The sequence below is a fragment of the Polypterus senegalus genome, chromosome 8 (assembly GCF_016835505.1).
Source record: "Polypterus senegalus isolate Bchr_013 chromosome 8, ASM1683550v1, whole genome shotgun sequence".
Taxonomy (NCBI): Eukaryota; Metazoa; Chordata; class Cladistia; order Polypteriformes; family Polypteridae; genus Polypterus; species Polypterus senegalus.
The window spans coordinates 166,250,201-166,271,255 of NC_053161.1; the positions used below are offsets into that span (position 1 = coordinate 166,250,201).

The following is a 21,055-nucleotide window of genomic DNA, read 5'->3' on the forward strand; positions in this document are numbered from 1 at the left end:
CCTTCAGTAGTACACAAAATAATAATTCAGAAATCGGCAGCATTCCTATAAGTAACAGAATTCAAAATATTTATAGATGTAGGAATGAAAGAGTTTTGAAATCTGTTGCTTAAACCTGCAGCCTGATGGCAACAGCTGAAATTTAGGAGAAAGAGGATGGCCACTGTCTGACAACAACAACATTTATTTATATAGCACATTTTCATACAAAAAGTAGCTCAAAGTGCTTTACATAATGAAGAAAAGAAAAATAAAAGACAACATAAGAAATTAAAATAAGAAAAAATAAAATCTGCAGGGGTTCCAGGCCACGAGACCACCCATTCCTCTCTGGGCATTCTACCTAACATAAATTAAATAGTCCTCTTTGTAGTTAGGGTTCTCACGGAGTCACCTTGATGTTGATGGTCATACAGACTTCTGGCTTTTAATCCATCCATGCTTTGAGTAGATGCGCCACCACCAAAAGGATACCGGAAAAGGAAACCGAAGAAAGAGTAGAGGTTAGTACAGATTTTAGAGCCACCATGAATAGTTATTATAATGAGTTGGATATACAGAGTATCAGGATTTTAATTACAGTGGCGTTATGAGAAGGCCATGTTAAAGTAATGTGTTTTCAGCAGTGTTTTAAAGTGCTCTACTGTATCAGCCTGGTGAATTCCTATTGGCAGGCTATTCCAGATTTTTGGTGCATAGCAGCATAAGGCCGCCTCACCACTTCTTTTAAGTTTTGTTCTTGGAATTCTAAGGAGACCCTCATTTGAGGATCTGAGGTTACGATTTGGAATATAACGTGTCAGACATTCTCATATATAAGATGGGGCGAGATTATTTAAGGCTTTATAAACCATAAGCAGAATTTTAAAGTCCATTCTGAATGACACAGATAACCAGTGTAGTGACATTAAAACTGGAGAAATGTGCTCGGATTTTCTTTTCCTAGTTAGAAAAACTGACAGAACTGATTTGGCCTTTATCTACCTTGTTTGTAATACAGCTCAGTAATGGGGTCTTTTGTAAGCCAAACATTTTACTACTGATTTTTACAACACGACCACTACTACTACTACTGGTTTTTACAACATTGTTAATATAATATGGTTTATATTATTAATGCTGAGGTGGCCAAACCATCATTTAAGATCAAATGTAACAACAGATTCAACAAAAGACTTATGAAAAAGTGTCATGATGTTTTTGTCCACTTTTAAACAATTGAGTTTCCTAAGAAAGACTTCCACTGTCTTTCCCTTCTTAGAAATTTGTTCCGTGTCAAAAATCAAAGTTTAGCCTGTTGTCAAAGATATTTGTAGTGTTCTACTTACAGTGGAGACAGTGGAAGGAGGGGAGCACCTAAAGTCTACAGCCATATTCTTGGTCTTAAAAATATTCAGCAGTAAAAAAGAGTGATCACACCATTGAACAGATCCATAGCTGCCCCCCGTTTTCTTGTAGAAGACTTACAATGAGGGAGTCATCTGCAGATTTCAGGATATGTCTGGCCTTGTGTGAACTCCTGCAGTTATTTCTATAAAAATAAACAAAAGACATGATAGGCAGTCGTCCTGCTGTGTACCCATACACATATTTAAACTATCAGACAAAACCACCTTTAACACTCACTCTTTCTGTTCTGTGACAAGTCCAGAATCCACCCCAGCAAATTAGGGTTCACACCCAATTGATCAATCAGTTTGTCAATTAAAATGTAAAGCTGAGTGGATAAGAAATCAATAAACATCAATCCTGTGTGTGTTTTTAGTCCTTCCAAGTGTTTGTATAGTAAATTCAGAAGTGTTGCTGTGGTATCCTATAAGTTACCCTCTTTGCTCACCCCTGTGGGTCCAGATAGGCCTGGGTTTTGTTAAGTAGTTGTGTTGTCAAAACTTCTCTTGAGAAGTTAACTTCTCAAAGGATTTCACAATATGAGAAGTTAAGGCCACTGGCTTTTGAGTATCTTGTTTTTTCTAATGAAATAAACCATTTTCCTGTCTCTAAATCCTGAGATATCTCAGATATGCTGTGTCATATTGGAGAGAGCAGCTCTGCACAGGAGTGAAGCAGACATCCACTTATACTTTGTTCTTTTTTTAATTTTAGTTTCTTCAAGGACTCTTTTGAGATCGTTCTGGTCAAAGAAGGGTTGTCTCCTGCCCCCAGTCCTCAGTTTTGAGAACTTTCTTGTAACAAATTGCTGTGTCTCAAATCTTGAATAGAATGCTTTGAATTTTTGAGCTGGCTGATACTCAGTTTAAACTCCTGTTTGTTCAACTCGATTATTGCATTTGAGCGTAAATACCAGCCATTCCACTATGAGCCCTCTTTATCAGTCCACAATTTTATTCTCTCTATTCTGTCCTTAAGCTTCAGCGCTGCCCTCTTGATTTCACATTTCATCCTTTTTGTCTATTTAATGTTTCATGTTGAAATGCTGGGGTGGGCTGGCGCCCTGCCCGGGGTTTTGTGTCTTGCCTTGTGCCTTGTGTTGGCTGGGATTGGCTCCAGCAGACCCCCGTGACCCTGTAGTTAGGATATAGCGGGTTGGATAATGGATGGATGGATGGAAGGATGTTGAAATGCCCTGTTTTTTCTGTTTATCAATTCTTTTAAATCTCTGGAAATCCACGTCTTTTTGTTTGGGTTTATTTCGACTAATTTAAGGAGTATGACGTCCTCTCAAAATTTGTATATATTTGCTTAAAGTGCTTGTCAGTTCATCAGTGTCGGCACAAACTCGGACCAGTCAGTGCATTCAAAACAACCAGGCAAGCACTCAACAGATTCATCACACTTTATCCTATAATTTCCAGAATTTCTCTTTTTTGAAGGCTGTTTTTTAGATTGGCATTAATAGGTTGTGAACTGACGAACCCAACGGAGGTTCAGCACTCAATTCGTATGCGCCTTGGATTTTCCCGTGCCGATCTGCCACGTTTTTGTGACGGGTTGGACAAGTGCCATTCTGGTAAAAATTACGAAACGCTTTGTTCTGTGAACACTGGTTAAAACCGTCCAAAATAAAACTCGAAAAGACGGGCGACCGAGATTCGAGCATCACTTTGGGGATGATGTTAGTGGCTTCGCTTACCGCCGCCCACGGGTGAATATAGACAATCCACGTAAAAGAAATGAAAGTTTTCAGTTTTAGGCACCAACCGTAGGCTATCTTATATCGGGATTTGAATCATTACAAACTTTTCACCAAAAGACAGCTTTATGTTTAAGACAAAATACAATATTCACACGGATTGCGCTTTTATAGCACCTACGTCACTTTGCAAATTAGTTTTCTTAATCTTTCATTCTCCGTTTCAAGGGAGGACCGAGAAGAAAAGACGGGCAGTTGCGCGCACGTTCATGTAGTCGTGTGCGCGTACACGTAAACGGAATCAAACGCAACGTGCTTTGTGACGTCATCAAAAGCGACGAAAAATAAAGGGAGTAAACTACACTGGTCGTTGTGAACGAGCCGGCTTAAATCTTAACCGCAGGCAAGAGAAGTTATCTGTATTTTTGTCAGTTAATCTTTTTGAATCATAGGTAAGTGAAGTACTAAGGACCGTGAGTGGTGGGTTTGCAGCTCAACTTATTTTATTTTTTTTGCACTGGACAGCGGAAATAAATTCAAATGTTTACAAGTGAGACAGGAGTCCGAACGTTTTTAGGAAGAATTCCATCACCGAGAGACCGACAGCGGGTACAGTAAGTGCCGAGGGTATGTATACGACAGTTATGGATGTGTGAGTTTTCATTCGCTCTACTCAGTTACTGGACGCGACTTGAATGAGAGGCGAGCAGCGCGTTCGATTCCGTCAACACTCCGGCGGACTTTGCTCGAGTGAATTCCGCTGTGGTTCCCGTGGCTTTGTTATCAATTAGCATCTGTGGTTCACCGTACGTTGTAGAGGCCTGTTTCGACCTCGAAGTGCACACACGACGCTTCCTCCCGTTCCTTTCTTTCTGTTTATTCCTTCAGCCGCGTCCTTCTCGAATCGACGAGGCGCCTTTTCTCTTGGTTTTCTGCCTTCAGTTCTCCGTCTGTTCTGAGGTGCCTAGTTGAAAGTGACCGGATGAGAGAAGAGTCGGGGTGGATACGTGCCTGTGAACGAATACAAATAGATTTTTCTTTCAGGGTTTGCGTGTATATACAATAGAGAGAGGGGAATTGTAGTGTCACACTATCTCTCAATCTTACACCTCTGAAAGTTAACTGGTAAGGTTTGGCCGTCATGATCTGTAGATGCGTATTTATAAAGAAACGCTGCCTAACATTCTGAAACCTACTTAATCCGATCTAAATAGCATACTTTTTATGTATGGACCTGTCGATTCATTTTCTTTTCACCAATATCAATTGTGGTAAAATCGCACGTTTCGGCACTAAAAGTTAAACCGTAACTCCTGCTAGTGAGTATTAGCAGAGCTCAACGCTAACTTTTAAAAGGCGTAGTAACCAGGCGTCAGCTTCTGGCTGTCAAAACTGAAAATAACGGTTTGCCAGTATTAACCGCTTTATATTTAGACCATTTAAGTTGCAATGCAATTGTACAGTATATCAACTTAATTATGAAACGGTGGCATGAGAACATGTTTAAAAGCTTAATTGCCCAAAGCCAATTCTTTTTAGTTTGTTTTATCTGCTACTGTACAATAGCAGATAAAAATAAACTACTTGTACAAGCCTAAAGTATCAGAGTCGGCTTCAGTAAGCCATCCTGAACGTAACAAAATGAAATCGTTTTCCTACTTCTGGCTGTGTTTTGCCTTCTTGAAAGCATAAAGCCCCAGATCACAACTGCACTCTTAAAAACCCTGGTTCTTTAATGGCACTCTATGGTTGTTCACTGGGCTGTGTGGTTCCTCATAGAACTATCGCTGGTCAGAGCACCATTTCATTCTGGGAAGGGTTCCCTGCATATGATTTTTTTTTTTTTTTTTGTGCTTTGAAAAACTTCCTGATATGTAGAAAAAGCTGAAATCTTTTTAATGTATGGTAGGCTGCAGGATAATAACAGATTAAGAAAAAAATGGACTATCCATACCCACTAGTATTTCACAAATCTGTTGCCATTGATCCATGCTTATTCGCTGTGTGGAACCTGTTGCAGATCTGAATAAATAAAGGGTTCTTTCCGGAACCTTTGTTTAGATGGGGATTTTTGAGAACCATTTGACATCAATTTGAAGAACCGCTCTGGCATAACAGCTTACAACAAATTATCAATCATTTAAATATTTTTAACACCGTGCAATGTTCTATATTTTAATTAATTTATTATACACACAAACATTCTGTATAGCAAACATCATGTAAACAAAAATGTATACCAGTCCTGTGTACATTTTAATGTAAAATAAATAGAATAATGTCAAGTAAACTTGCAAAGGCCTTTAACCTGAAAATTGTCCCAGGGGTGCTGCACAATGGCTGACCCTGCACTCTGACCTCCAAAGATCGCGTGAAAAGACAATTTCCACTCTGGGATTAATACAGTGTACCAAATAACTAGAACGTTCCTTTTGACTGGCGGTCTTTTTCTGTTCTCATCAAATAAATTAAAGCTGCACCAAACCTCTTTTTTTGCTCTCTATACTCTTGTATGCTGCAGAAAAAATAAGAATACCTTTTTCTGCTGCCGCAGTAGTGAAGAAATTTCCCTTAGTGGTCTGTCAGTGCAGGTTCACATCTGGCTGAGGTGGGTTTGCAGTTGTGAAGTCGCAGAACTGCTCCGAGTGTGAAACTCCTCCAGTGTCTCAGAATGAAGTGCAAAGGGAGGACTTGGTGGCATTTACTCCAAAGGCGCTTGTGTGCCTCACTTCTGCCAGCTCACCTTCTGCTTTAAGTTTATTTTCTAAAATATTCAGGATTTTCTCTTGCCTGTTCCTGTGTTAGGTTTCTAAAATATTGGCCTTTGTATCTTTTATTCAAAAAAAAAAAAAAATTACTAGTAACATATTGTTGTTTGAATTTTACTAACATTGCAGTACACTCCAGAAACAATCATAAAGAAATGAACAAAAATATCTGCAGAATGTGGTTTTTACTCGTATGTAGTCATACACACGTGGACAAAATTGTTGGAAATTAAAGATAAGACGTTTGGCTACAAATTTGATGAGACAAGTAAGATTATTCTGCTGTGTGGTGCAATTGGACCTTAAACAACAAGAAAGAACACGTGGACAAAACTGTTGGTACCCTTCAGTCAATGAAAGAAAAACTCACAATGGTCACAGAAATAACTTTTAATCTGACAAAAGTAATAATAAATAAAAATTCTATGAAATTTAACCAATGAAAGTCAGACATTGATTTTCAACCATGCTTCAACAGAATTATTTAAAAAAATAAACTCATGAAACAGGCCTGGACAAAAATGATGGTACCCCTAACTTAATATTTTGTTGCACAACCTTTTGAGGCAATCACTGCAATCAAACGATTCCTGTAACTGTCAATGAGACTTCTGCACTTCTCAGCAGGTATTTTGGCCCACTCCTCATGAGCAAACTGCTCCAGTTGTCTCAGGTTTGAAGGGTGCCTTTTCCAGACGGCATGTTTCAGCTCTTTCCAAAGATGCTCAATAGGATTGAGGTCAGGGCTCATAGAAGGCCACTTTAGAATAGTCCAATGTTTTCCTCTTAGCCATTCTTGGGTGTTTTTAGCTGTGTGTTTTGGGTCATTGTCCTGTTGCAAGACCCATGACCTGCGACTGAGACCAAGCTTTCTGACACTGGCCAGCACATTTCTCTCTAGAATCCCTTGATAGTCTTGAGATTTCATTGTACCCTGCACAGATTCAAGACACCCTGTGCCAGATGCAGCAAAGCAGCCCCAGAACATAACAGAGCCTCCTCCATGTTTCACAGAAGGGACAGTGTTCTTTTCTTGATATGCTTCATTTTTCCGTCTGTGAACATAGAGCTGATGTGCCTTGGCAAAAGTTCAATTTTGTCTCATCTGTCCATAGGACATTCTCCCAGAATCTTTGTGGCTTGTCCACATGTAGTTTGGCAAATTCCAGTCTGGCTTTTTTATGATTTGTTTTCAACAATGGTGTCCTCCTTGGTCGTCTCCCATGAAGTCCACTTTGGCTCAAACGACGACGGATGGTGCGATCTGACACTGATGTTCCTTGAGCTTGAAGTTCACCTTGGATCTCTTTAGAAGTTTTTCTGGGCTCTTTTGTTACCATTCGTATTATCCGTCTCTTTGATTTGTCATCAATTTTCCTCCTGCGGCCACGTCCAGGGAGGTTGGCTACAGTCCCATGGATCTTAAATTTCTGAATAATATGTGCAACTGTAGTCACAGGAACATCAAGCTGCTTTGAGATGGTCTTATAGCCTTTACCTTTGACATGCTTGTCTATAATTTTCTTTCTAATCTCCTGAGACAACTCTTTCCTTCGCTTCCTCTGGTCCATGTTGAGTGTGGTACACACCATGTCACCAAACAACACAGTGACTACCTGGAGCCCTATATATAGGTCCACTGACTGATTACAAGATTGTAGACACCTGTGATGCTAATTAGTGGACACACCTTGGATTAACATTATTAATCACATTATTGGTCACATTATTTTCAGTCTTTTCTAGGGGTACCATCATTTTTGTCCAGGCCTGTTTCATGAGTTTATTTTTTTATTAATTCTGTTGAAGCATGGTTGAAAAGCAATGTCTGACTTTTATTAGTTAAATTTCATAGAATTTTTATTTATTATTACTTTTGTCAGATTAAAGTTATTTCTGTGACCATTGTGAGTTTTTCTTTCATTGACTGAAGGGTACCAACAATTTTGTCCACATTGTCCAATTGCACCACACAGCAGAATAATCTTACTTGTCTCATCAAATTTGTAGCCAAACGTCTTATCTTTAATTTCCATTCCAGCTAACTTGTTAACCGCACACGTTGCAGTTCATTTTTCTTTCATCTTCGCGTACTTTAACTTCCCTCCACACAGCAGCCAGGGCGTCTGTGGGAATTCTCAGCCCTTCACGTTTTGTCTGCCAGGTGGTTTCAAACCGCTCACTCTGACAGACCACAGAACTGAAGGACAATTGTAATATTTCTGTTTTGTGCACCATTGGTTGGTCATTGCACTCATATATATATATTTTTTTTTTTGAAAGCCAGTGAAGTGCAGTATGCATGAGTGTAGCTTACCCTTTATTTTAATCGTAAAACCAAGTAGCAAATTATTTGCCAAGCTATCGAATTTTGATCCACTGCTTAAAAAAACTTGGTGCATCACTAAAATGGTTGCCCTCCGCCGAGAACTGGTTTCCAGTTGTCTTAAACCATTAATGTCGAGCCCTGCGTAGTGAAGTTAATAGAGATTTGTGGTTCATGTTGTTCCAGCAAACTGAACTTGAACCTTGGCCTGTGTGCAGTTGCCTCGTGTACCCAGTTCATTTTTTTTTTCCCCACCTCCCTTTCATGCCAGGTTTGGTGGGCTGGCAAATTTAACTTGGCTTTGTGTGGTTGTGCACACTATGATGGTGCATAGTTGGCTCCTGCCGTATACTGGTGCTCTGGTTTTCTCTTTACCACATCCCAAGGATTTGTATTTTTTTTTTTTTGTTTGTGTTGTACTGGACCATGAAGGTGAGCTGGATGCTAAGTCCATGAGTTTTCAAAATGTTAGATCAGGGGTCCTCGGTGACGGTCCTGGAGGGCCGCAGTGGCTGCAGGTGTTACTCCAACTAGTTTCCTAATTAGAAAGCAGTCCACGCTGATAATGAAACTTGGTATTGAACTGTTTGGCTTGTTAATGCTTGCATTCATCCAAGAGCAATTTAAATGGCACTGCAGAGTGTCCTCCTCTGAGAACATTATCCATGTGTTTAGTAGACCAGAACAGATTTAAACTTAATGGTCCTTCCAATTCCCCTCTCATTCATTTCGAAACATTTCTTATCACAGATACTTCATGGTAAGCACATGAGCTGCTGGTTTATGGGTTATCTGCATCTCATTATTAACTAATGTCTGGTTAAGAAAACCGGCAACAATTACAACTTAAATGCAGCTTCTAAAATAGGCAATTAAGGTTTCTGAATGGTAATAGGCAAGAGAACTAAAATTAAGTCCAAAAACGTATTGCTTTAGTAGTAAATAAAAGAATTCTAATGAAGAAATTGGTTAAAGTGAAAGCCTGCAGCCATAGCAGACCTCCAGGACTGTCATTGAGGACCTCTGAGCTACAAAGTAACTAAACTTTGGCACTAACAAGGCGTAGAGTTAAACACCAATTATCATTGTCAGCAAGGACCGAGTTGTAATTAGGACACTGACTGGAATGAAAACCCGTAGCCACTGCGGCCCTCCAGGACCCTGATTGAGAATTCCGGGGTTAGAATGAAAACCAGTAGCAACTGCGGTCCTCCAGGACCCTGATTGAGGACCCTGGGGTTAGAATCAAAAACCAGTAGCGACTGCGGCCCTCCAGGACCCTGATTGAGGACCCCTGGGTTAGATTAACATTTCTTGTATGGCTGTTGACACAAGCAGTTTATATTAGCAAATAATTAGATTAAGGGGGTTAGAGAACATTTTTTTAATTAATTTAATTCATTCATTCATGGAATATGTCTGGCTGCTTTAAAGAAACAGCAAAACCCCACGTAGTAGTAGGTGAGCAGCCATGCTAGTGTCAAAATCAGATTCACGAATCCAGTTCAGAATGGCAAGAATACCTTTATAGATGCACACATGATGTCACTCACTCCGTGGAAAGAGATGACTGATTTACAGATGCTGGTAAAGCTTCTTAAATACAGAAGCACATGATTGGTTTATCGTCTCATGTCCTGTCTAGTTACTGATGACACAAGACCCTAGGAGTCGGGATTCTGCTCCACTAGATTGTACTGATTTTCTTATCAATACTTGTCCTTTTGCTAAAGTAACAGCGGGACTGGGTCACAGATCAAGAGGCTTTAGTTAAAATGCTTCCTAAGAGCGGTAAAGGCAAAAACTAACAGTTAACAAGGACAGAAGTCATTTAGTATATTCAATTATATAATCAAATAGCCATTTCTAACCTGCTTGGTCCTAAACAGGGCCGTGGGGGTACTAGAGCCTATCCCAGGTAGCGTAGGGTACAAGGCAGGAACAAACCCTGGACAGGATGCCAGTCCATTACAGGGTGAACACACACATACACCCAATACACACTTGGGCTAATTTAGTGTAGTCAGTTCACCTAACCTGAATGTTTTTGGCCAGAGGGAGGAAACCGCATCACCCAGAGGCAACCCAGAGACGTGAAACGAGGTCTCCTTCCTGCAAAGCAGCAGCAGCGCTACCATTGTGCCACCATGCCATCCATCCTATTTTATGTTAAATCTATTAGTGGGCATTTCTTCGTTTTCATTCAGAGCAGTACCTCTTTGTCAGTTACCTTGTTTCTCCGGCTTATTTTTAGAATTCTTCAGTCTGAAAGCATCTATTTTCCCTTCTCTCATCTTTAGTTTGTATCCATGTTTCGCACCTTTAGCCCAAAATTGAGAAAATGTTAACTCTTTAGCAATTTCATTTTCAGATCAAGTTTTACATTTCCTTTCATTCATCGTTTATGCTTCCAAAATGCACCTTTGACCATTTCTGTTTGTGTTTTTGCTTCTTTTGTACGTTTGCCAGTTTCTGTTACGCAGCTTCCCAAGTATTTATACTTTGTAACCTGCTTCGTTTCATTCCTTTGGCCAGTATCTCACGTTTTTCCTGCTGTCGTAGAGATGATCATTTCTTTGGTCTTGTTTACCTTTAATTCCATTCTATAGTCCCTTCCTCGTTCACTTGTTTTGGAAACTTGTTTCTTTAGGTGCAATTCATTCTCTGCAATCAGTCATCCACATGTCTTTTATGTTACAACAGTATAACAATCTGGACGAGAACAGGCCATTCAGCCCAACAAAGCTCACCAGTCCTATCCACTTAATTCTTCTAAAATAACATCAAGTTGAGTTTTGAAAGTCCCCAAAGTCCTACTGCCTATCACAAACTGCCTGCCAACTCTATTAACTCTCTTGCACACCACTTATTAGAAGCTGCCAGTACCTTCCAAAAATGATTTTGTCACATGTTGAAGTCTTATCTCGCCCATTGGCCCGCGCTATTTGCATTTTGAGAACTTGAAAATGCAAAGTGGAAAGTGAAAATTGAATAAGCAGCAGGGGGCGCCAGTGCTTATTTGTGTTTTACATTTCATTTTTGCTGCTACATCGCGATTCAGGTTGAAAATTAAATTGCAGATGGGCCTTTTTCATTTTAATTTTTGCAGCATTTTTGTGTATTGATTTTATAATTTTCATTTTCATTTCCTTTTTTGCAGAAAATACCTCCCATACCTGTTGCAGGCTGTGTGTTCTAACAAAGGTAAGTTCCTCTCGGCTCCCCTTTCCTGACATGCATCAGTTTCTTAACACAATCCTATGACGTTTCTTGCATAAATGTTCTTCAGCCTAACTGATAACGCAATGCTGGGAACTGTTTAACCCAAGTAGGCAATACTGCTGACCCACAGCTACGTGAGGTGGTGGTTCTTCTTTTTGTTGATGTTGTTGTTCTTCGTCTTGTTGTTCTTGTTCTTCTTCTCCGTCTTGTTGTTGTTGTTCTTCTTCTTTCAACCTTTTGGACTTTCACTCCATTTCCAAGTTTGTTTTTCACGTGACAATTTGGTATGAAGAGTGAGGAGTTTCTGTCAGTTCTAGTCTTTGTTTTCTGAACTCTGTGACTTGTTGCAACCCTTAACTGTGAGGGTGTTCTAAAATGAAATTCAAACGTCTTTAATGTAGATGATGCTCTTAGAATGAAATTCTGTTCTTTCTGCAGAGAAAAAGAAAAAGCTGTCGTCTACTGCAGCCTCTGGATGGATGTGAAAGAAGAGATGTGTGAGACTGACATGAATGCCCTGGAGAAAAGGACCATAAAGGTTAAGGAGGAGGACTGTGAATGGGAGTTTGTCCACCCTAAACAGGAGAGTCTTCACATTAAGGTTGAGGATTATGAACTGGAGACGGTGAGCATTAAAGAAGAGGCCGAAGAGAGGTGGGTCAGCAATGCGATGTACAAACACGAGAGTGTGGAGAGGGTCCAGGAAGACCACCTTCATTATGGCTATCAAGATGGAGCAGTGACCGGGTTAGACTCTTCTCAAAGCAGATTCTCTTCATCTCCAGAGCCTTCTGTCGTTGTGAAGTCTGAATTATTACAGTCTGACACACAAAGGACTGAGGAAATTCCATCTGTTAGAACTCAGGAAGATGAGCCACCACTTAAATCTAAATCTGGAGAAGGTAAGTACAAAATAAATATTAACATTGCAAGGTTTAGCGATTTGCTTTTCTAGTATTAGAATTGTAAATGTGTGTAAATATTCTAAGTCTGTCCATGGCAAAGAGTGCTATACAAAAGTACAGCTGTAAGAAGGTGTTTGGAACTCCCCAGATTTCCCCCATTGATTCCTTTTAACAATGCGGTCTCATCTTCAACTAAGCCCGAATCACCGACAATGACGGTTTCTTAACTTTGTCAGTTGTCATTCTTTTTTTCTGCTTACTTCCTTTTCTAATTTCTCTTCACAGTACCTTGGTCTAATTTTTAGTTTGTCTTCTTATATTCTGTAAACAGAATCTAAGCTTTTTTGTTATATTTTTTTCCTGCTTTAGTTCTTGTAAATAATTGGTAATTTAATCCTTATTGCCTTTGTTTGTTTATTTTTTAGTAACTGCATATATAATTGATTTATTGGTAGGTTTTGTCACGATTTTAGCCTCTCCTGTATCACAAACTCATGAAAAACTGTAGCTGTGGAGTGCAGCCTTTCAATATTTTGTTGCAGTGCTGTTACAGGATAATGTCGGCCATGAGCTCTTAAAATTTAAGAGAACCAACAAGAACCCAGCAAGGCCAGTTGGCACCTCTTACATGGTGGTCGTGCGTTTTCGGAAGTGTGGGAAATACAAGCTTGTCGGAGGAAAATTTCACAATTTCACGTGATCTCCCTTCCCTTTGCGGTAGCTCACCTTGGGATAATTCAAAGATCACTTTAGTACCCAAATTCACTGCATTTTCATGTAAAGCTGATCTCTCACGTCAATTCAATAACTACAACACAAATGGTGTTGGCTGAAAGTGACAGCTTGATTTTGCGACTTCTATCATAGCGCGAAGTATCATAGTTTGCTTGTGGTTCCGATTTATTAGCGCGAATCCAAGAGAGACTCATCGGGCTGCGGGGCCCTCGTCGCTCACGCGTCTGCCTCAGGGCGTAACCTTAACTCCGCTTAGTTAGCGAACGAGAGAACTACTTAACAGATTTAGATCGAGTTTTTTTTTTTTTTTTCCTCTCTTAATTTGCTTGAACATTCCAGTTGATTTTGCGACTTCTCTCATTGCTCTAAGAATCATAGTTCACTTGCAGGAGCAATATATTCACGCTAATCCGAGACAGAGGCTGTGGGCCGAGGGGAGGGGGAAGAGTGATGTCGGGAGTAGAGAGCTGGGCCAGACCCTCCTCACTGTCCTGTTTCACAAATACGTGGGCGAAGGCACAGAAGATAGCTAGTAAATAAATAAAATCTTAACTTCTTAATCTTGTATGACTGTCATTTAAGATCTGTTGTTCAAGTATGTAAACAGATGAACTGTATTAATAATTAAAATGCGTCAAGCTTAAGAAGTGTTCAGATGAGAGCACACATGCTGTGGTGTTGAGTCTTGCCTCAGTCCTTGAGCAATGGTGTCCCCGTTCTTGGAAAAAAATATTCCAACAAAATCGCACTCGTTTAAAGAAAGTGGCATCAAGCCTTTGCTTTTCAGTGTGAATTCCTATAATAAACTTTTACGCTCACATGTACCTCCAAGTCATTTGTGGTTGCATAAAACAACACTTGTTTCAGATCCATTTCAGTTTTTGTCTGACATTAGGAATAATATAAAATGAAATGCAGCTTTGTTTTTAAAAAGAAAAAAATTGGGAGGAATGGTATAAGTTGCCCTGGGTGTTGATATTCTTTTAAATCTTTACACACAAGAAGTCGAAGAACTGGAGCCTTGTATTTTGATAAATAAAATGTGATGGCTTCATTAATGTTTGCTTTGGATACCTTGTTGAATATCGGCATGCTTGATAACATAAACGGACCATTAAAGGTCAGGATTGGGCTGTTGCCGGCATTGCATATTCAGAATAGTAAAGTAGTAATTGAGGATTCAGCTTGTGGTACGTTTCCAATGATGTATTGGACACCCCATTAACAGTTGAAGACCGACGTTTCTATAAACCTGGGGTGAATTCTGTAAAACTCGCTTTTTAACCCCTCCACAGATTTTTACATTTAAAAAAAAAAAAAAATATATAAATTTTGCATATTGTTTAAGACAAATACTTTGTTGGGAAAAAATTGCTCTTTCCCTGCACAGCGTTCACAGACCTCAGAGTATTTCACTTTTTTTTTTTTTTGACCGTATCACAGTTCCAGTGGGTCACAAGTTGACATACACCTTTGTTCATATTTGGTAGCATTGCCTTGAAATTGTTTAACTTGAGCCAAACGTTTTGGGTCGCCTTCCACAAGCTTCTTACAATAAGTTGCTAGAATTTTGGCCCATTCCTCCAGACAGAACTGGTGTAACTGAGACACGTTTATAGGCGTCTTTGCTCCCACACGCTTTTTCAGTTCTGCACTCTAATGTAAATCAAACTGACGTCGGGGCTTTGTGATGGCCACTCCAATACCTTGATCTTGCTGTTCTTAAGTCATTTTGCCACAACTCTGAAGGTGTGCTTGGGGTCCTTGTCCATTTGGAAGACTCATTTGCGACTGAGCTTCAACTTCCTTGCTGGGCTCTTGAGATGTTGCTGCAGTGTATCTCCATCATTTTCCTTCCTAATGATGCCATCTATTTTGTGAAGTGCACCAGTCCCTTCTTTAGCAAAGCACCTCCAGAACATGATGCTCATGCCCTCCTTTTTTTGACTGTAGGGATGGTGTGCTTTGGCTTGCCCTTTTTGCTCTAAACATAACAATGGCCATTGTAACCAAATAGTTTGATCTTGGATTCATCAAACCAGAGGACATTTCTCCAGAAGGCAAGATCTTTGTCCCCATGTGCCAATGCAAACTGTAAGCTGGCTTTTATTATGGTGGCTGTGGAGCAGTGGCTTTTCCCTTGCTGAGCAGCCTTTCAAGTTCTATTGATATTGGAGGTGCATTGGCCATCCTAAATTGTCCCTAGTGTGTGCTTGGTGTGTGTGCCCTGCGGTGGGCTGGCGCCCTGCCCGGGGTTTGTTTCCTGCCTTGCACCCTGTGTTGGCTGGGATTGGCTCCGGCAGACCCCCGTGACCCTGTAGTTAGGATATAGCGGGTTGAATGATGGACTCATTTCAACGTGAAGATTGACACATCTACCTATTTCCTCTGGCATCTTCACGAGGTCTTTTTGCTGCTGTACTTTTCGTGCTAAAGTACTGTACATTCTTCTCTAGTAGACAGAATGCATTTCCTTCCTAAGTGGTAAGATGGCTGTGTAGTTCCATGCTGTTTATGCTTTTTTATATTCTTGTTTGTACACATGACGGTGGGACCTTCAGGTGTTTGGAAATTGTTCACAAGAATGAATCGGAGGTCTTGGCTGATTTTCTTTTGATTTTTCCCATTATGTCAAGCAAAGAGTCATTAAGTTTGATGGTAGGCCTCAACATCCATCCACATGTTGTCTCCAATTGGCAAGTTGGCTATCAGGAGCTAATGATGTAAATTGTTTAAATTTTAGCCAATCTCAGATCTAAAATGAGTGACGATCGCAACACCGCCAGAAGACCAGCGGCTGCGGAAAGGATGCATAGGAAACTAAGTCACATGACTGATGGGGAACGTAGACTTGCTAATGCGACCAGATGTACACAACGTGCACAACAAATGGATTAGCACCGTGCGGCTACAAATGCAACTAACACTGAAACAAATCATGCAAATTGGACACAAAGGACAGATGAAGAATGTGCACTACACAATGCTACTAACGCTGAAAGAAATCGTGCCAGCCGTGCACAAGCGACTGAAGAAGCTCGAGCAGCTGCAAATGCAGCACAGGTTGAAAGAAATCGAGCAGCCCATGCCTTGCAGTGTGAAAATGCTCAGCGGCACGGGATTGCCATGTGCAATCACACAGATATTATTGAGGACGAATTGTGGTTGACGTTAATCAACCATGCAGCAGTCGGGGATTGGCAGGCCATGATCCGCCACACCAACATAATTATTACCCCGACTCTGATTAGAGTCGTAAAATACGGTTCGTTTTGAAAATTTGTTTGCTGGAAAAAAATCAAATAAGGTGCGCCGAAGACCTGAGTTCACGTCTCACAGCCCCATTTAAACAGGAAGCTCTTCATTACATTGGCCGAAAACGTCTATTTTAAGCACAAATCAGTGCCATGATAACAAAATTTCAAGGACTTAAGAAAACAAATAATTCTTTGCAGAGAAAGTATGGATTTCACAAACGTAGAAGTTGTAGCCTGATTCGATCGGGCTCCCAGTCGCTAGTAAAAACCTATTTTGTTTAAATTAGGTTTGATGACACAATGAAATATAATTAAGAAACTCTGATCAATAATCATGTTGCCTGACTCTCCCGCCACGTTATTTTGCTTATTTGACTGTTTTTCACTTCTTGGTTGCAGTGATCATGATCTTATTGTTTGTAGTTGTCATGCTGAAGGGAAAACGAACAAGTCGAGTGGCTATGCACATAAAACTTCAATTTTACGATTGCTTATGCTTACAGAATGTTGTTCATAATTTCAATTTTTTTAACAGTATGTAATGTTGTGATTTAATGTCAATAAAACAGTGAATTGAAAAATATTTTTTGTATTTTTCCTTTTGTACTTGATACAGGAGAGAAACCTCACTGCTGTTCTGAATGTGGCAAACAGTTCAGCCACAGGTGCACTCTCCTGAGACACACTCGAATCCACACCGGAGAGAAGCTCTATTCTTGTTTTGAATGTGGCAGGAAGTTTTTGCAAAGGAACCACCTCGAGAGCCACGTAAGAATTCACACGGGAGAGAAGCCGTACTGCTGCTTGGAATGTGGCAGAGAGTTTTCAGAGAGGAGCCACCTTCAAAGTCACACGAAGATCCACACGGGGGAGAAGCCGTATTGCTGTTTGGAATGTGGCAAACAATTCTGTCGCAGAAACCACCTTTGGAGACACATTAAAATTCACACGGGAGAGAAGCCGTATTCCTGTTCGGAATGTGGCAAGAAATTTTTGACAATGAGCAATCTCCGGAGCCACATGAGAATTCACTCTGGAGAGAAGCCATATTCCTGTTCTGAATGTGGCAAAAATTTTTTAACGGTGAGCAATCTTCGTAGCCATACAAAAATCCACACTGGGGAGAAGCCATATTGCTGTACCGAATGTGGTAAAAGATTTGCACATTTGAACAGTCTTAAGATCCACTTTAAAGTTCATTCAGGAGAGAAGGAGAAATCTTTGAAGTAGCAAATGGGCGGCTGAAAAACGAAGAAATGGAGGAAGGAGTGGAATGGAACCCTCCTACATGCTGAAGTCTGGGGGCTTCATTGTTTAAGATCTGTACTAAATCTTACCAAGTCTAAACTCTCTTCTTAGAGTGTGAAAAGGATCCCCAATTGCTTCTCAGAATAAAAAGGTGCCAACCCTCTGGCTCACCACTTGTGTAGGGTGCTGGTGATACTGGTATTGTGACATCTTCAGATTTAGAGAAGACCACCTCCAGTATCGTGACAGTCCAGGTGGACAGTGTTAGTCCAGTACTGAAGAACAAGAAAAGACCACCAAAGCAGAATTTGAACATGAAACTAATTGGACTGGACACGGTCCCGTGGTCCTTTGAAGATAACGAGGAGGTGGTCGTCTGCTACTTCTAGGCAGCAAATCGAGATTGACTGACTAAAGAATATGCCAGATGGGCTTATTTATAATTGAAATCTACAAAAAGCAGAGGTATAAAGTAACCGGAGTACAACTACTTTGTTACTCGGGTATTTATACCTTACTTGAGGAAATTTAATTCACGGCTACTTTTATTTTAGCCCCACTACTTTTTTTTTTTTTGGGCCAAATCGCGTACGTTTTATGTTTTCCAGCAACTTCTCATTAATCGTTGCACCAACCAAACTGTTATGAATTCATAAGAGAGACCAATCAGGTGTGCTGTCAATGGAGGTGATACTTTAGCACAGCCAATAGAATGCCGTCTATCATTCAGAACAAAAAGCGTCGTAGTGCGCCTTCTGCGCCTCATTTGGTAAGGTCGTTCCCAGGCTTTCCCCACTCATTGTTCTGGCTCGGGCAGTCGGAACAAATTTCCAGTGTGAGTACACCCTTATTGTGCAAAACTATCTGTATGTTGTGCACACTTGATATTGTGAGTTTTTTTTTTTATGAGCCCACTTACTGAAACGCTAGGGTGCACCCTGCTGTAAAAATTTCTGGTTACTTGCAGAAGGCCGCCTCAGGGTTCAAACAAGACCTAAGGGCCTTCAAGGGGGTCAGAGGAGTGTCCCTGTTCCTGGATGCCAGTGTTGCGTCGTTCCTTTTAATGTGAGTGGTAACGGAAGAGGTGTCTGCTTCCCTGCAAGCAGACAGAAGTGGTTTTGTTGCTACTGGAAGCCAGCCCTGCCGACCAGAGTCTAATCTACAGTCGTAGTGACCAAGGAAAGCACAGGTGACTTATTAAGTGAATGTTGTGTTTTTGTGTACAAGAGTGAACTTTGAGCAGCAATATATTGTCTCTTGGTAAATTACTGAAGAATTTCTGCACATCTCTTATTTTATCTTCCACTGAACTGCAAAGTATGTGACTTATTTCTGAGCTGTCCTTATTAGTTTTTCTAAGGAGAGAGCATTTAAATGTAACCGAGTGGACTCCCGTCCAGAGCATTCTTCAGTTGAACACAAACTTTCCGATTTGTATTTGCCATTTTATCATGTTATATTGAAGATGGATTATTGTCGTTTGAATGCAAGCTGGTTACATGTGTGAGTACAATTATTCTGTACATTGTAAATTTGTCTATTGGAGTGCATTAGAAATATGAATATGTATTATGAGACAACTGGTGTACACCCGGTTATGTTGGAGAGTTAATAATCTGCCTTGACTGCAATTGTGGTTAATTCCATAGTTTACATAAGTGATCATTTTAAAGATAAAATTGGGTACCAAATAGGGCAAAGGAAACCATTGAGAATTCTTGCTAAACTGTAATTCTGTAATTTAATGTAATAATTACCCCTCTAAAGTATATCTTTACTTCATTGAAGTGTAATAAACCTAATCTGTGTTGATTGTTCACTGTTTTTTTTCTATTATCTATTCAAGTTAGCATTTGCTGTTCTTATTTTTTTATTATTGTTGTTTTTGTGTTTTATTTTCATCTTCTCTCTGGAGTAGGTGGTGCCTTATCTACTGCAGCCGGGTATCCCAGTAGGGGAGGCACACTCACTAATAGCACCGCACTTCCAGTCATCACCGTAACACAAATCAAATCCTGAAGTGTGTGCAGGGTGGATGTGAGGCTAATCAGCTATGGTATGTGAGTCCAGCCCCCTTTGTGTTCCTGCCATTCACGGAGATTGGGTAATTTATACCTCTACCACTGTAGATTCTGTCTTTGTGTAGGGCAGACGTGAGGCTTACTGGTTAGTGCACAGGTACCCTGAGCCTTTTGCATTCCTGCCATTCATAGAAATGAGGTCATTTTTACTGCTGCTAAGTGGTCATTATGCCACTCTCTAGCTTAAAACATCATTCTTGTTTTTTTGCGGTGTCTGTTAATTAACATCCTTAGCATTTAGAGACGAAAGTCACTCTGGCTATAAAAAACAGTGCTAAAAGCATTAGGCCCGAGTGACACTTGGGCAGCAGTTTAGACGCGTCTCACGCAACACTCAATGTTTACTTGGGTTGTAAAAATGGCAAAAGCGTTAGTGCTGAGCGTTACTTAGTCAACAATGTAAATGTGTCTTCTTGTAAGCATTAGGGTATCCTGGCAATGGTGTAGACGCGCCTTGTGTAAACATGGTGTAGACACGTCTTCTTGTAAGCATTGGGGTATACTGGCAACGGTGTAGATGCACCTTCTCCTAGCCTCATAATGGCATCTTAGAAATGCCTCCCATCAGCAGTGATGATGACGTGAATCTGTCCTCGGGCAGTGAAATTGAAACGGACAGCGATTGTGATGAATCCGAAAGTGATGCTTGTGTCAATCGCACATTTGCAGTGTGCTCTTCATATTATACTTTTTTCACTTCTGACTTTGTACTTTTTTAGCCTTGCATGTCTGACAGTAGAAAGATGAGGTTTAATAAAAATGTCATGCAATGCTAAGGAGGTTAATAAGAGTAATTAATACAATATATTGAATTTTTTTTTTAATTATTATTTTAACTGGTCATGGAATTTAATGAAATTCAATTGAAGAAAACCATGAATCTGTAGCATATCTCAGTAATTATGGTCAATGTGGATCACTGGTCAATATTTTAATTTCCTGCATTTGTATAAAGTAGTAAAGTATGATCTAACACAAACAATGTCTTTGTTTAAGGTACAAGTTATCAATTATGTTCACCGGTCTATGTGGAGTGAAAAGGTCGCCACAACCAGCTGTGCTGAGGCTTACTGTACTTTTCTTTGAGGGAACAAGAAACACACGTGGCCATACTGAGGTAATCATACGTAGTGTGCATACAACATACTGCTCTTGTTCCCACGAGATAAAGGAACTTATGCATGTTAAGTACACATCTTGTTTGCACAACGTACGGTTTGTGGCCATAAAGTAAGATCTTACCCAGTAGAGTCCTTTTGGAAATAAAAAATTGTGTTTAAATAAGCAGTGCATTTTAAACTAGGTAACATTGCATTAAAACTACAACACTATTATTGTATTTAAACTCAATAGCAATTGAACAATAAGCTGTATCTTTGTCTGCTTCATGCCACATAATTATGAAGCGTCACAATGTTGCGA

General features: G+C 40.2%; 1 protein-coding gene and 1 long non-coding RNA gene across 3 annotated transcripts; one reads left to right on the plus strand and one right to left on the minus strand.

The window, feature by feature from the left end:
* Window positions 1–413: 413 nt before the first annotated feature.
* LOC120534473 lies at window positions 414–3,353 on the minus strand. Its single transcript, XR_005634761.1, has 3 exons — window positions 3,273–3,353; window positions 1,468–1,531; window positions 414–441 (listed from the first exon to the last, which is right to left on the minus strand). It is a non-coding gene; the product is annotated as an uncharacterized LOC120534473 (long non-coding RNA).
* Window positions 3,354–3,438: 85 nt separating this feature from the next.
* LOC120534462 (gastrula zinc finger protein XlCGF8.2DB-like) lies at window positions 3,439–19,364 on the plus strand. 2 transcript variants are annotated; one of them, XM_039762059.1, is made up of 5 exons: window positions 3,439–3,543; window positions 3,617–3,718; window positions 11,346–11,389; window positions 11,846–12,309; window positions 16,921–19,364. In XM_039762059.1, the coding sequence occupies exons 4-5, from the start codon at window positions 11,883–11,885 to the stop codon at window positions 17,532–17,534; spliced, it is 1,041 nt and encodes a 346-aa protein (XP_039617993.1). In that variant the 5' UTR covers window positions 3,439–3,543; window positions 3,617–3,718; window positions 11,346–11,389; window positions 11,846–11,882; the 3' UTR covers window positions 17,535–19,364. The 2 variants fall into 2 exon arrangements, with proteins under 2 accessions (XP_039617993.1, XP_039617992.1); XM_039762058.1 differs by having other exon boundaries at window positions 3,450–3,718.
* The last annotated feature ends 1,691 nt before the right edge of the window (window positions 19,365–21,055 follow it).